This window comes from Endocarpon pusillum (genome assembly GCF_000464535.1).
Source record: "Endocarpon pusillum Z07020 unplaced genomic scaffold scaffold4993, whole genome shotgun sequence".
NCBI lineage: Eukaryota > Fungi > Ascomycota > Eurotiomycetes > Verrucariales > Verrucariaceae > Endocarpon > Endocarpon pusillum.
In genome coordinates, this window is record NW_006916474.1 from 179,136 (window position 1) to 193,526 (window position 14,391).

General features: G+C 50.7%; 6 protein-coding genes across 6 annotated transcripts; 2 read left to right on the plus strand and 4 right to left on the minus strand.

Moving 5' to 3' along the window:
- Positions 1 to 699: 699 nt before the first annotated feature.
- On the plus strand, positions 700 to 2,983 carry EPUS_00296 (uncharacterized protein; the record flags this gene model as incomplete). Its single annotated transcript, XM_007805953.1, has 2 exons — positions 700 to 2,424; positions 2,486 to 2,983. 2 exons carry the CDS (start codon positions 700 to 702, stop codon positions 2,981 to 2,983), a joined length of 2,223 nt encoding a protein of 740 aa, XP_007804144.1.
- A 670-nt stretch (positions 2,984 to 3,653) lies between these two features.
- Positions 3,654 to 4,340, minus strand: EPUS_00297 (uncharacterized protein; the record flags this gene model as incomplete). The annotated part of the gene is made up of 1 exon (XM_007805954.1): positions 3,654 to 4,340. The coding sequence occupies one exon, from the start codon at positions 4,338 to 4,340 to the stop codon at positions 3,654 to 3,656; it is 687 nt and encodes a 228-aa protein (XP_007804145.1).
- Positions 4,341 to 4,942: 602 nt separating this feature from the next.
- EPUS_00298 (uncharacterized protein) lies at positions 4,943 to 6,237 on the minus strand (the record flags this gene model as incomplete). Its single annotated transcript, XM_007805955.1, has 4 exons — positions 4,943 to 5,146; positions 5,193 to 5,585; positions 5,642 to 5,801; positions 5,852 to 6,237. 4 exons carry the CDS (start codon positions 6,235 to 6,237, stop codon positions 4,943 to 4,945), a joined length of 1,143 nt encoding a protein of 380 aa, XP_007804146.1.
- Positions 6,238 to 7,059: 822 nt separating this feature from the next.
- On the minus strand, positions 7,060 to 8,526 carry EPUS_00299 (uncharacterized protein; the record flags this gene model as incomplete). Its single annotated transcript, XM_007805956.1, has 2 exons — positions 7,060 to 7,871; positions 7,929 to 8,526. 2 exons carry the CDS (start codon positions 8,524 to 8,526, stop codon positions 7,060 to 7,062), a joined length of 1,410 nt encoding a protein of 469 aa, XP_007804147.1.
- An 844-nt stretch (positions 8,527 to 9,370) lies between these two features.
- On the minus strand, positions 9,371 to 10,777 carry EPUS_00300 (uncharacterized protein; the record flags this gene model as incomplete). Its single annotated transcript, XM_007805957.1, has 3 exons — positions 9,371 to 9,937; positions 9,988 to 10,128; positions 10,184 to 10,777. 3 exons carry the CDS (start codon positions 10,775 to 10,777, stop codon positions 9,371 to 9,373), a joined length of 1,302 nt encoding a protein of 433 aa, XP_007804148.1.
- A 763-nt stretch (positions 10,778 to 11,540) lies between these two features.
- EPUS_00301 (uncharacterized protein) lies at positions 11,541 to 12,429 on the plus strand (the record flags this gene model as incomplete). The annotated part of the gene is made up of 3 exons (XM_007805958.1): positions 11,541 to 11,734; positions 11,788 to 12,110; positions 12,206 to 12,429. 3 exons carry the CDS (start codon positions 11,541 to 11,543, stop codon positions 12,427 to 12,429), a joined length of 741 nt encoding a protein of 246 aa, XP_007804149.1.
- Between the last annotated feature and the right edge of the window lie 1,962 nt (positions 12,430 to 14,391).

Here is a 14,391-nt window from a genome sequence, read left to right on the forward strand (position 1 = left end):
GTAAGGACTTTCCAATTCTCTTCTGCTTCTCTCTCGATGCTTTTCACCATGAAATTTTCTTTTCAGGGTTTATTGGGATGTTGCTTTGTTTGGACAGTCTGCTGAGTCACCGCTAACTATTATTTGGTGTCTATTTCTGTCTCTCACCTTTGAAGACCACCAGAGACTGTTGCATCCCGGACTGGCAGGACATTAGAAGCTGTTCTGAGACAAATTCACCGTAAAATTGCCCCCAGGTTCCAAGTGACTACTGGTCGATTTATTCATCTCGAATCTAAGACTTTAGGGTCACCACGCCTTCATCACACTTCGTTAGCCACAACTGTCACACCCTCCTGCGGAGGGAAGCCCCTTTGGGGCTTAGCGTGGCCCTGGTCACGTGTCCATAGCAATGGGTGGTCTACGAATCCAAGGCAAGCTAAGTATTGGTACTAGTACTATTCGTTCAGCGCTAAGGTTTCATAACCTTTGTTACCAGTAGATTACTACGTACTGGTACTACTAGTACCCTCTCTCAGGATCTATCCCTCAGATGCTACTAGTATCTTCCGGATTGCATTTGAACCTCTATAATATCGCGACCGGGTCGTCCTCACTGAAGATCTAGTTCCTCTAGCACCAGTTTGGATTATACGCTCGGTGTTCCGACAGAGATCATCCTCTCCTCCCCCTCTGCCGCCACCATAGATTCTCCGCGAAATGGAAGATGACCCTGGCGCCGCGGATGATGAGAGGATCATCGAACTTTCATCTATCGCGGCAATCTTTCCTGAGATAGTTCTCGATCGTAATTCGCCCTATCAAGCTTCCTTAGATATTTCTGTCTCACCAGCTGCGCCACTGAAGATTTGCTTTCAGCACCTTACCGAAACCTCTCTCCTCAATCTTCCTACACCTCCTACCTCGACAGAGCCGGACACAGAAGATTTGGATGCGGCTCTGAAGGATGGCCCAAGGCAGAAGAACCAAGGGACCGCGGCTGTTCACGAACTGGTTCACCTTCCTTCACTAAACCTCAAAATATGTCTGCCTGAAGGATACCCCGCCGAGACAGCTCCTGTCTTTGAGCTCTCGTCCTGTCCCGCTTGGATACCTGAAACCACGTTACAGCGTTTGACCAGAGATGGCGTGAGGCTATGGGAGGAACTGGGAAGAGATCAGGTCATCTTCACGTATATCGACCATCTGCAACAAGCTGCCGAAGCAGGCTTCGATCTAGCTAAGGACCTGGGACGAGAATTTACCCTGTCAGGTGAACTCGAGATTGCTCTTCTGGATTACGATCTGAAGTCAAAGCGTGAAGTGTTCGAAAAGGAGACTTTCGACTGCGGTATATGCCTGGAGCCCAAGAAGGGTGCTGTTTGCCACCGGCTTCTGCTCTGCTCACACGTTTTCTGCGTTGAATGCTTACAAGAGTGTTATAAAAAGTGCATTGCTGAAGGAGATGTAGACAATGTGAAATGCTTAGATCCTGGATGCGGAAAGGACACCAACCCACTTCCACCAAACGAGCAAGCTCACCAAGGACGGACGGCAGCAAGACGGAGAAGAAGACAAGATCCAACGCTGAGCCCAAGTGAGCTCTTACAGATACCCCTCGCCGAGGAAGTCGTGCAACGCTATGTGCACCTTAAACGCAAGAAGAAACTTGAGTCGGATAAGAACACCGTGTACTGTCCTCGACAGTGGTGCCAGGGTGCTGCTCGGTCCAAGAAATACCCTAAACCGATCGATCCCATGCACGACGCTGCAGATGTCACATCAGACTCGGATGAAGATCCCCAGGACACTTCAAATAAAGGTTCTAAGGAATCAAAGACCCAGGAGATACCGATGTCTGAGCGCCTGTGCATATGTGAAGACTGCAGCTATGCATTCTGTTCTGTCTGCAAAAAGGGCTGGCATGGCGAATTGACTTCTTACAGCCTGTGCAACCCTCGTTCTGAAAAGGAGCTCACCGAAGAGGAAAAAGCAACCGCGGAATACCTTGCGCTACATTCGACGCCATGTCCAACTTGCTCTGCCCCTTGTCAAAAGACAATGGGATGCAACCATATGATTTGCTTCAAATGTCGCACTCACTTCTGCTATCTCTGCAGCAGCTACCTCATGGAGTCCAACCCTTATCAACACTTTAATGACAAGCACAATCAATGCTATATGCGCCTCTGGGAGTTGGAAGACGGGGACGATGAAAACGCGCAAGTTGTTGCATGGGACATACCGCCAGACGGGCTAGCCTTCGACTCTGACTCCGACGACGACGATCTTTCTGATGATGATGATGACGAGAGAGACATCAATTGGTTTGAGCGAAACCCTTTACGTCGTGATGATGACGATGCTGCACACTTCTCGGACGAAGAGGAGATTGGCCAAGAGCCTGTGCAAAGAGGCAGAGAGCGTCTTGCGGCTCCAGCGGACGTGCGGATTGAAATTGTCAATTTCGCACGTCAAGGGATTGCAAACCAGCAAATCGTGCAAGTTCCCCATCAAGGTCCGCCTCCACCGGCACCAGCTCCACCACGCCTTGGCGGCGGAGCACGCCAACCGTGGTGGCCAACCACTACCTCAACCTCGAAACCGAAATCCAAATCAGAACCAGGCTCGGGGCCGTGGCCGAGGTCGAGGTGGCGGACGTGCCCCTCCACCACCACGTGCGGCTGCCCCCGAACCAGCACGTGAACGACGATTTCCTATCCACCCGGCCCCACCATCCGAGAATGAAAGCGACAGTTCCGACACCGAAGACGAAGTCCCCATTCGCTTCCCCCGTGGCGCCGCCCCAGCACCCGCACCGGGTCAAGGCAACGATGGCCAGCAGCAACCCGCCATGCTACGCCACATGGGTATTGACCGCTTCCTGGCATTGGCAGAACAGGATCAGGAAGACGAGTGGGATAGCGATGAGCTTGAGGAGGAGGTGTTGGATGTGGTGGAAGAGCGGAGGAGGAGGGCGGCCAACAGGCGGATCTGGGGTTGAGCTACGAATGCGATATGATTAACTATGATTAACGTGCACGATGGAACAAAATAGAAATCAAGGACATAGCGAGGGCGTTTTGGTTTTGTGTGCATAGCATAAGCGGATCGGTGGGTATGCGTGGAACAAATGGTTTCAGATATTATTGCACCTGAGCATACCATAATGAGCACATATCTCACATTCAATACATATCCACAATCAGCGCGTCTATCTTTTAAGTGCTAACCTCTCCATACTCATGCCCTCCACTCGAACCCGATCTATGGGCGAGATGAGAACTAGGTAACCCCTCGACCGCGCATCCTCTAAGTTACAGGTGTTGAGAAAGCGTCGCTTGACTCGACGCCTGATCCGGGCGCTGTGGAGCATTCACAGGATGGCGGCGTTGGTTGGAGGGGAACAGAGGCACCGACAGCCATGCTCAGTGATGACTGCTGTGAAGATATCTGTGCGGCAGCACGAAGGACGGTCTTGGTTTCTTGGGTTTTGGTTCTTTTAATTCCGTAGTTTTGAGACCTCGCAGCAGCTGCGACCGCATGGTCGTTGTTTGGGTGAGCCCCGGTAAGCTCGTGACCAGCAAAGATTTTCCTGCCTGAGACATAGGCCGATATGCAGTCTCCGGTGCGGCACACGCTGCTGCTGCTGATAATGATGCTGCTGCTGCTGCTCATGACGAAGCCGTGAACTGGTCCGCCTTCCTCCTAGCCTCAGCCAGCAAGGCGCGCATCTCCCTCCCATCATCCGCCTGCAAGCCGGGCTCACAGTCGAGGCCCCTCTCCAACCACTGCGCCGCCTCGGCATACCTAGCCATCTCGAGCAGACACTTCCCACCGCGCCACCACACCTTTCCCTTCTCGCCCTGCGGCCGCTTACACTCGACGCTGGCCTCGCAGTCCTTGCAGCCCTCGACCCAGTCGCGGACGCCCATGTGCGCCTGGGCGCGATCGCGGTACAGGCCGCTCAGCTCGTCGCGGATCAGCGCGACCGGCTCCCAGGACGGCCGGCTCGCGGCCATGTCGATGGCAAACGTGTACAGGCGGATCGACTCCGCGAACTGCGATTTCCGGAACGCAGTCGAGGCCGCCTCGCGCAGTTTGGTGATCTGCGCGGTGCGTTTTTGCGTCGGCAGGTTGGTGGGGAGCGGGTGCGGCGGGATGGAGTTGGGCGTGTCGAGGGTCTTGAGCACGCCGTGGAGTTGGTTGACGGTGCTGAGGGCGGCTTGGAGCGAGGTGTCGGGAGAGGATGAGGCGGTGGCGGAGGGGTGGAGGGAGAGCGTTTTGGTGGCCGGGTCGATCTGCAGGGGTAGGTGGGTGTAGGTGTCGAGATCGATGTCGCTGGCGGCTGTTGTGGCCATGGTGGTCTAGTTTTGGTAGCTTTGGCAGCTTTGGCAGCCCTGGAAGATGGTGCGCTGTGTGTAGTGAATCGAGTGGACTAGGATTGCGTTTGGATTCGGAAAAGCGCGTTGGCAGGATGGATCAGTCACCATGGATTGTAGTGGTCGAGATATTCTAGGAGAAGGGAAGAGGGAAAGGGAAAGGGAAAGGAAAAAGGTGGTGTTAGCGATTCAGATCGCCTTACATAATCTACAATGTCGGAGTCAGAGTCGAGATCATGGAGACAATTGAAGTCACGCATTATACTCCGTATACCTATACCGGCATGTGTTGCCCATGAGCTGGCCATGAGCAAAAGAGTATCAGCATAGCAACAAGACAAGATTGCATAAGCCATCTACTCTGTCCCGTTAAGGATAGCAGTACCATCACATTGTACAAAGCTGACTACGAAAAGCCGCCTTTGAACCCTGGAAATGCTTCTACACACAAATCGTTTAATGGTTTCCTTGTCATCATGTCTGACTCTCCCACTCCCAGTCCTTCCTCGTGACTTACAACCTACAATCATGAATGCTCTCCCGAGAGGTCCTGGGATCCCTCTCTGTAGGTCTACACGAAATCATACCTTCTGTGAAACCATCCCAACCTGATTGTTGGTGTCCGATTGCCTCTTCGAGGGCTTTCGAATCTTCTTCCTGCCCGGCCGAATGATTCTTTTCCATCCCATCCATGGAGTGTTGATTGGACTGTGGCCAGTATAAATCAAAGTATCGTACAGGAACCCACCAAAAGTACATCCCAAAAACGGTGCAACCATGGGTATCTAGCGAGTTCAGTACCAGAGCGATAAGCACGTCCACAGTACGTACCCAGAAGTAATAATTTCCAGCCGACCATACCTCGTGTCCATAGCCAACAAAATAAGTAAATAAACGTGGTCCGAAATCTCGCGCAAGATTGATAGCATAACCTGTCTCCCAGCCGAGGGTAGCACCAAGGCCAAAGACCAAGAAGAAGAGACCCAAAGGGACGAGATTTCCAGCACCTAGATTGGCGTCGTCCTTCAGGGCGAAGATCACCAGGACCAGCATGGCGCTTGCAATGAACTCTGAGAAGAACATTCCTGTCGTGGTGAGAAAGGGTTGGGGGTAGGTGCAAAAGACTCCAGCGGTTGCGGTGTCTGAATATCCTGGTACTGTTCTGATGTTGGTGCCACCCTCGTACTGATCGATAGCAGATTTGTAGTTCCCGTAGATGACAGCCTAGGTTGGGTGAGCATCTCGAATACCATTTTAGAGCACAAGGGCAGGAGACTTACCGCACCACAGAAGCAGCCAGCCACCTGTGCAAATGCATATGCTGGCAGTTTTCTCCATGGAAAGCCACGAAACACACAGTTGACGAAAGTTATGGCAGGGTTGAGGTGACCGCCAGAACAGCCAGCAACGTAGATGCCCAGCATAACCCCCAAACCCCAGCTTCGATGTTTATTAGCCTTGCGGAAGCTCATAGAGAAATCGAAGCGCACCCCCAAGAAATTGATTGATACTCTCCCTTGTTTTGTGCCGAGAGAGGAAGATTTGGATTCTGGCTCAGCACAACCTGCGCCACAGATCCATCACCAAAGACGATCATGGTGAACGTTCCCAGAAACTCCGCAGCTGGGTCCCGAACGTGATGTCGCATCCTGCTCCACCAGAGGTTGGACTGGTGCTTGTAATCCTCCTCGCACTGCTCCTCGGCGAACCCATCGTCGATAGACGGATCATGTTCGGCATGCGGACGCCAGGCAGCTTCGACGTGGGAGATTGATGGGCCCCCACTCAGTGGAGGTGAGCTTGAAGAGCTTTCTCCTTCGGCAATATCAAATTCTTTGCTCTCTAGTGTTCCTGTGGTTCTGTGTGGCGCATCCATCATTCCAAGCACACCCAAAAAAAGGAGAGACCACGCATGAGGTAGAATACTATAAATGGGAAGGAGTATAGGAGGAGAGTCGAACAGGATTCGAGCACAACAGTAATGAGATGGAGGGGAAGGGTATGGTAACACGAGGATCGTCCATCCTTGCAGCACAAATGTTACGGAAAGTCACCCTCGGCATTAAGAGGGGTCCCATGTAGCGAAGGGCTCGTGTAGGGATCCATTGTGTACTGTTCCGTTTTAGGGAGATCCTCCGTATGGGACATTTGGTGAAAGCAATGATGGCCCTTGATAGCGGAATGTCATTGCAATTGCTAGGCCGCCGCAAAAGGAAAACGCCACGTTTATGCGAGTATTAAGTACCAATCGGCAAAGGCATAGGAGCCTTGATAGTAGTTAGTCAAAATTTGCCGATTCGATGGCAGAAAGATGGTGGTGGGTGACAGTGTATTGTACCCTACGGGTAGTATTTAAGTACCCCAGACTCGGTTCCAGCGGCTGCTCTACGCCGCAACGCCACCCCCGAGCAGAGCCAACATCTCAAGAACAGAGGCGCTAGCATGACCTCCAGCTTACTCCCAGCCTACTCCCAGCCTACTCCCCGCTCACCCATGCAAAGTACGAGACGTGATACGGAAAACGCAGTGAACATCCATAACTTTTGATTAGCTACTATGAAGGCCTGTCGCAAGAGATAGCATCAAGCTCCACCAAAGCCCAGCAGACGCCACCCCGAAGCCCACCGTAAGCACCAGACCAGTTGCAGAAAGGGAGCCAGGACGATTGAGAGATGCTCGCATACTACTACCGCCATGATTAGGCCAAGAAGCCCATTCCCATCAGCATGAATCCGATCAAGCAAAGGCCTGCAGGCATTGCCGCTCCGGTCGAAGCTCCAGAAACCATTGTGTCTGTGGGGGTTGCGACTACCGCCAGCTTTGTATCTTCAGACCCGATACCTTTCGCAATGGCATCAGAGTGTGAGACCAAGGTTGCATCTGGAACACCGGTAGGCCCCACCTCTATCTCCTTGATATTATCAGTCGTGGAATTGAAGTTCGTTTGAGCCAGCGAGATTTGGTTGTTGTCCAGATCGTACACGACGTAGGCAGATCGCAAGAAGGTATCGCCTAGGACTGAGTAACTTCCTCCACTGGGCGCAACCCCAAAGATACAAGCTACTGTGCCATCGTTAAAGTGTAGATCTGCTCCATTAGGCCACTTGGATGGCAGTACGACCTCGTTGAACGGGACGGAGATTCTGATCCCACTGAATGTGAAGTCGATCGTCTTCTCTTCATTAGCGAGCGCGCATGGAACATAGGCGATAACAGAGCCTGCCCTCGAATCGGTGGCCGCATGAACCTGATTGTATATTGACTCAACAATATTGTCCGGGAGGTACATCAAGGTCGATCCTGAGTCCAGCAGCACCTGCGCTGGGAAGACCGACGGCGCAACGTTGACACCGTCCACAGAGATGCTATCTAGGCTGATAAGGAATGCGGAATATTGGCCAGCAAGTGTCAAGATCGGAACAGTTTGCAGAGAGCCGTGGTACTTGTCCGTGTTGACTCCACCAAAAAGAATTTGCCCCGTGTTTGCGCCGAGATCATTCAGCCACAAGCCTAGGAGCTGTTAGAGATCGAGACCCAACCGCTCTTGGACAAGATGATCAAGCTTACTGTATGCGTTGGATTTGATGAAACCCTCGTCGACCATACGCTGTGGTAGATTGTGGTAAGGACTTCCATGGCCGCGTCTAACCTGAACTTCATTGATAGCGTATCCTATCCCGAGCACACCTTCTGTCGAACTGGACCTCGTACCTACGCCAAATTGGAAATCGCTGATGCTCTGACCACCAATACTGATGGTATCGGTCACGTAGTCGCCCAGCGCTGCGCTACCGTCCACATAGCTGATATTGAATTTGTTGTTGACAAACTTGTAAGAGGAAGATGCTGTTGAGTCATAGGTGCCAGACACGTTGCATCTGTTAGACCTTGCCATACAGAGGCTGGACTGTGGCGAGTTGCACCAGAAATCACTGCTGCCGGTGTCAAGGTGCATTCTGAGGCCCTGGGGAGGCGTTCCGAGTGTGACATTGGCGAAGTAAAGATTGCGCTGGTTGTCAAGCGTCTGTGAGACTTGACGTTCGCCGAGACGGTGCCTGTCAGATTGTATGAAGTCGACCGAGTCGCTCCTTCGAATGTCAAGTCCGATGATGCCGAAACAACCACTAACCGCCAGACCAACCAGAGTCAGGACCACGAGCAGCATTTTCAGCTACGATGGCAAGGATAATATGAACGGGATTTGAGTGATACTGATGATGTAGAGATCAAAAGTGTGTAGAGAAAAGGTTGGAGGTTAGCTGGTAGGCAGGAGATGTAACGTTAAATACTGTCTTGTCAATGATGTCGGAAGTTACACCGCTGCAGCAAACAGCTCATTCACCATTATTTGAAATTCAGTTTAACCTTACTGCTGTCTGAGTGAATGAAATTGTTCGCAGTGGCACATGTTATTGTTTGCACAGCACTTACTTACTGCCCAAGCAAGGAGCTCAGGGGTTGTTGGAGGATCACAGTGGGAGAGTACAGCTTACCATAGTAGTACAGCAGTTCCTCAACATCTGAGGGTCAACAGAGGCCGCTTCATTGGGGCACTTCGTCCTCGTTGATCACAGGTATGTCGATGGGCAGAGAAAGCTCTCTTACATGGACTGGTGGCGACAAATTTCTCTTCTTGCCTACAGAACTACGAGGACCCGCCAAGCTCTGTTCGAGAAAACATACAGGCGTGCTCGCTCTAGTCATGTCTTCTATTCAGCATTCGGGTATCCTCATGGTTCTTTATTGCTCTAGGTGGCAGGGACTGCTTGACCAGAGAGATGTTGACGAGATTGACAGGCCACCTACATGAAGCTTTCACGTGGCGAAAGTCTAGCAATCCTTGACAATGATCTGCATCGGTTAAACGTCGGCCAATGGCCTACGTAGTACATATCAAACCGTCCACTTTATTCTTAGCCACAGCAGGCGGTTACAGGTCTGTAATGCCTCGAGATCACTGGACAGTTGAATTTGATTGCTCTTGTATGAAACATTTCCTCTAATCCTAATCATTTGGTGGCATAGTCCTCAAGGTACCTGACCAGCTTTTCTACATTGTCCAATGGCACGGCATTGTAGTTGCTGGCACGAATGCCTCCCACAGACCTATGTCCTTTCAGTCCTGTCAGGTTCAAAGTTTCTGCTCCCGCCAAGAACTCTTTCTCCTTCTCAGCATCGCCCCCAAGCACACGGAAACAGATATTCATACGACTCCTAACAGATTTGTCTGGTACGACTTGGTAAACCTGGGGATGCGACTCCAAGGTCGTATATAAGAGTTCCGCCTTCTTATTTGCAATCTCCTCCTGCCCTGAAACCTTTCGCTCTCCGAAAGTGTTGACCAGGTTCACCATAACTTGACTAGCAATCCAGAGATTGAAGATCGGCAGCGTGTTGTACAACGAGTTGTTTTTGGCGATCGTAGCATAATCAAGGACAATAGTACCGGGCAGCCCACCAATCTCAAGCTTGTGAAGTAATGCTGGAGGAGGCGTTGCAGTTTGAGGTGGTAACAATGACTTTTTGATGATAACAATTGTAATGCCCGTCACACCTACATTTTTTTGTGCCCCTCCCTGATTAGGCTTTAGTGGTGGGACTGAGAAAGGCTTGACGAAGCACTCACAAATATGACAGAATACTTGCTCACGTCAACCTTCCTGCTGAGGAAGTTCGAGCTCATATCAGCAACGACAATTCGCTCGTCTTCTTCGTTGTCGGCCCCTTGCGGTTCGAGACATTTGGGGAATGCTGGAAATTCGACTCCCTGAGGATTAATTAGCCATCAGTTTGTAATAGATCAAAGTTTAACATTCATCGACCGTCTCATTGTCGCACAGGTAGACAAACGCCGACCCCGTGCCTCCTTCTCGCTTGGTTGGTGTCAATGACCACGTTGCCTCCTCGGGGATTCTTCCGAACTTTCCGTTGTTTGCTTTCCGTGCATCAAGCGCAACATTGACATATTTAGTTCCGATCAGCCGTGCTGCTTCCTGTGAAGCCTTCAGAGACCAGGAACCAGTCACAAGATAGTCAACTTTTAATTCCTCTGTGACCTCCTTCCTGAGTCTCTCCAGGAGCTTGTCTTCGTCGTTTCCGAGGGCTTTTTCTGCCTTTCTCCTTCTTCTCTCCACCCAAACGCTGACTAGGTTGTGGACGACAGCGCTAAACTCACCACTTCCGCCTGCCTGCATAAACAAAATTTCATAGCCCTCTGGGATGTCGTATAATGTGGTCAGAGCGGATTTGGCTTCGGCAAGCACTGCATTGGCTGTGGGCGAGCGATGAGATATCTCCGCAAGACCCAGCCCGGTATTGTTGTAGTTGACAAAGGCCTTTCCGCCAGCTTCGATCACAGGAGTCGGCAAAGGAGCTGGGCCCGCCCCAAAATATGCAACCTCCTCTCTGGACGGCATCTTGTCGCTCTTCCAAATCCCGCCAATGAAGTAGTAGAAATCTTATCTTATCTAAGCCAGGTCGTCCGTCAATCTCTAAATGGAGATTAAACAGAGAGGACTTCAAGCGGCGACGGTTGGAAATATAAAAAACTTTTCAAGGCCGCTTTATCTTTTGTGGCCTAAAGCTACTCGTTAGATTGATGGCGCAATTGTTAAATGAGCGGACTAGTTAGGTGAAATCTTGGCACGTTTGCCTACTAGAATTCATCACCTCCTGAATCTCTCCAATCCTAACTCCAAGACTTGCTCACAAAGGTTGGCACACAGGCTCAGCAGCTCCTGGTCACTAGAAGGCTCAGCATGGTGCTACGCATACCAGTGGGTCTTGTGGGCCGTTTACAAAGGTCGGTGATGCGCGATCTGTTGGTCTCGAAGAGAATCCGAGTTTCCTGGCCGCGCAGACCTCCCTTTTCCACCACTGATCAGTCAAGATTGTTGGTTTCTTCTTCATCCTGTTCACAGGATGTGTTCACGCCCAACTCGAAGACCCTACATCATCCGCCATTCTATCTTTCTTAAAAACCTCAAGCACTATAACCCAAACCCCTTACAGAAAATCGTTCAACAGTATGCAGTCGGCTTGGCGAGAGATAAATTTGTCAAGACAGGAGGCTATGTAACAATTTCACCACACCGGTGTATAACGCACGATCATTCATAGCTAGTGGCTACCAATTTTATATCAATGGTGCTTCCAGACAAAGATCCTAGGCAGATAGTGATGACTCTGGAACATGATGTGCAGAACAAGTCTGAGAAGAACCTCACCAAGTATCGTCAGATTGAGGAATTTGCAAAGCAACAAGGTGTGGACTTCTATCCGGCGGGGAGGGGTATAGCACATCAAATTATGGTCGAGGAAGGCTACGCCTGGCCTGGGACCCTTGCAGTCGTCAGCGATAGTCATAACACCATGTACGGTGCCACTGCCTGTCTCGCAACTCCAGTTCTTGGCAAGGCGTAATCAGTGAAGAGGGTGATGGCGTTAAAGAAAATGACAGAATGATTACCGCGGAGCAAGCACTCGAAAAGATCATCGGTCAGCTCGACAATATGGTGGAGGTTGCAGAGCAAACTTTGGGAAGCAAAGTGAGCAAAAATACTACGGAGCTTCATCCTGGCTTTCCAGAGAAAGTTGCTGGTGAAATCGTCTTCTGCGATGCTGACAACATCAACACCGACGGAATTCACCATGGCAAATACACGTACCAGGATAATGTTCCAGTCGACACTATGGCAAAACTATGCATAGAGAATTATGATCCCAAGTTTTCAGGTCTCGCCAAAGAAGGTGACATCCTAGTAGCCGGTTCTTCCAATTTGGTTCCGGCAGTCCACGAGAGCAGGGGGCGACGACCATCTTGGCAAAGATGATGCCTCTAACAGTGGTGGCTGGCAGCTTTGGAAACATTTTCTTGCGTAACAGTATCAACAATGCACTCATGGGCCTGGAAGTGCCAAAGCTGGTCCACAGGTTATGGGAAACTTCCTCTGACAAAGCAGCGCCAGCAAGGAACGAAGAGATTTTCGAACCAAAACAAAATCGGCAGAGCCTTGATTCGCCACCACCTGCTCCCACAAACACGCGGAAAAGGTCCTCTGGGATGTGAAGAAGAGTCAGATTGAGGTAGAGGAAGGCGAGAGCGGTAGAAAGTGGGTAGAAAGTGGGTAGAAAAGGTTAGCGAGTTACCACCAAATGTGCAGGAAATCATTACCCAGGGTGGGTTGGAGAAATGGGTGAGGAAAGAGATCGGGTCAGCTTGATCGTTTAACTGGATGACATGCATTGTGGTGGAATCGATCAGGCATACCTGGCTGGTCAAATCTCCTCCACCAACGTGCAGCCAGCTCCCAATCTACGGTGACCGGAAGATCATTTAGTATCCTGCACCGAATCTCGACCGCGCCTTGGCACCGAGGTAGGTTGGCCGTTCTTGCTGACTCAAGGATTCTACTTTCCCTAGTTACATTCATTACTTGGACTTCCGGCAATGGCGAAATATTCCTGGTGTAATGTCACACGGAGGTTTCACTTATACCATGCAGGTGAGAACACTATCCCAGGTAGTAGGTCATTGAGCCTTCAGCGAGAAAAAGAGCTGGTAGAGCTGTTGACGTTTCTTGCCTCAGTTCAGGAAACCATGCCCTTGGAAGGAATCAGTCATATCGAACTTCAAGCTAAAATTGCTCTGTCTAGTTCCACGAGTTCAACAAACCCACGACACGGTTCCATCTGCTTCCTTTGAAGTCTAAGCCGGCCGCCGAAGGTCATGCTTGAGGTGGAGTATCGCATGTTGCTTCGCCGTTGACCTCCATAAAGCTGGCCGGTCAGGACTCTGGATGCTCATATTCCTCTCCATTTTCTCCATCTGCCGCACTAATCATCCTCGGATCGATACGCGCTACATCTACCATTCCACCAAAAGGACAGCGCTTTTAGGTTTCGAACCTAACTAGTAGATGTAGTTTTCAGTGGCACACTTACCCGCCAGACGATCTAAAAATCCGATCCTCTCTCTAAACTCCCGCTCCAAGACGTCTTGGCAAAATCTTCTTTAAGGTCCAGGTCTTTGTGCCGCAGGTGATTACCCGATGTAGTAAACGCCAAATACCCTTCTTGTTTGTACCGGGCCAACTTCTGTCGTGATTGACGGCGTAGACGAGATCGACGCGATAGAGCGTTGTCGAATTTCAGCTTTAGCAACTCGAAAGGGACGCCAGGTAAATATGTCACATCTCGAGGTCGCCATCGCCCCCGGCGAGGACTTTGAATATGATTTCCGAGGGGCGACTCGAGACATTGAGAAGCAGGAAGCGAAAGCTTTCACTGATTATCTCTTTTCCTCCCCTTCCACATGCCCTAATGTGAGCGATCAAGAATGACACGTGACATATCCCTTTGCCATTTAGAATTTTCCCGAGTTACTGCACTTTCCTTGGGGGGAGCTGTCCCTGAAGAAAGACACAGCCAAAGAGGCATTGCTGCAACGCCGCCAGTTTGGTCTTATCTGTCTCCCTTAGACGAGCATAAACACTCAAGGCTGTGAGTGCTGCTAAGCACGGCAAGGTTCGTTTTTGGGAAGCAAGTTGAATACAAGATGAAGTGTGGATGCGCAAAGTCGGTCTTTCGATGCCACGTGACGCAGGCACGTAGTAGTGGGGCAAATGATGCTGCTCGACATTTGAAGCCGGCAATGCTCGATTCAGTCAATGTCTTGCGACGAAATTTAAATCCATGGAACCCTCGTTCATAGGCATTGAAGCTGAGAGCTTCGCATGCTCATCCGTAGTGGGTCTAGGAAGGTGAACATATTATGCTTGTCTTATCCATACGATTTGCTCCCGCTAGATGACAATGTTTGCGTCCGAGAACCGCACGATCGACGACCTCAACAGCTGCGCTCGATTGTACTGCTAAGCCGTTTTCATTTTCGTGCTCCGAGTTCTTAAATAAGGCCAAAGATTCTATGGCATGTGCATTGTTTGAATGAATCTGTTGCAGGAGCATAGGAGGGGCATAGCAGGAGCGCTTGGCTGGCGCTGCTTGGCACTACTTGCTATTTATCTCATCC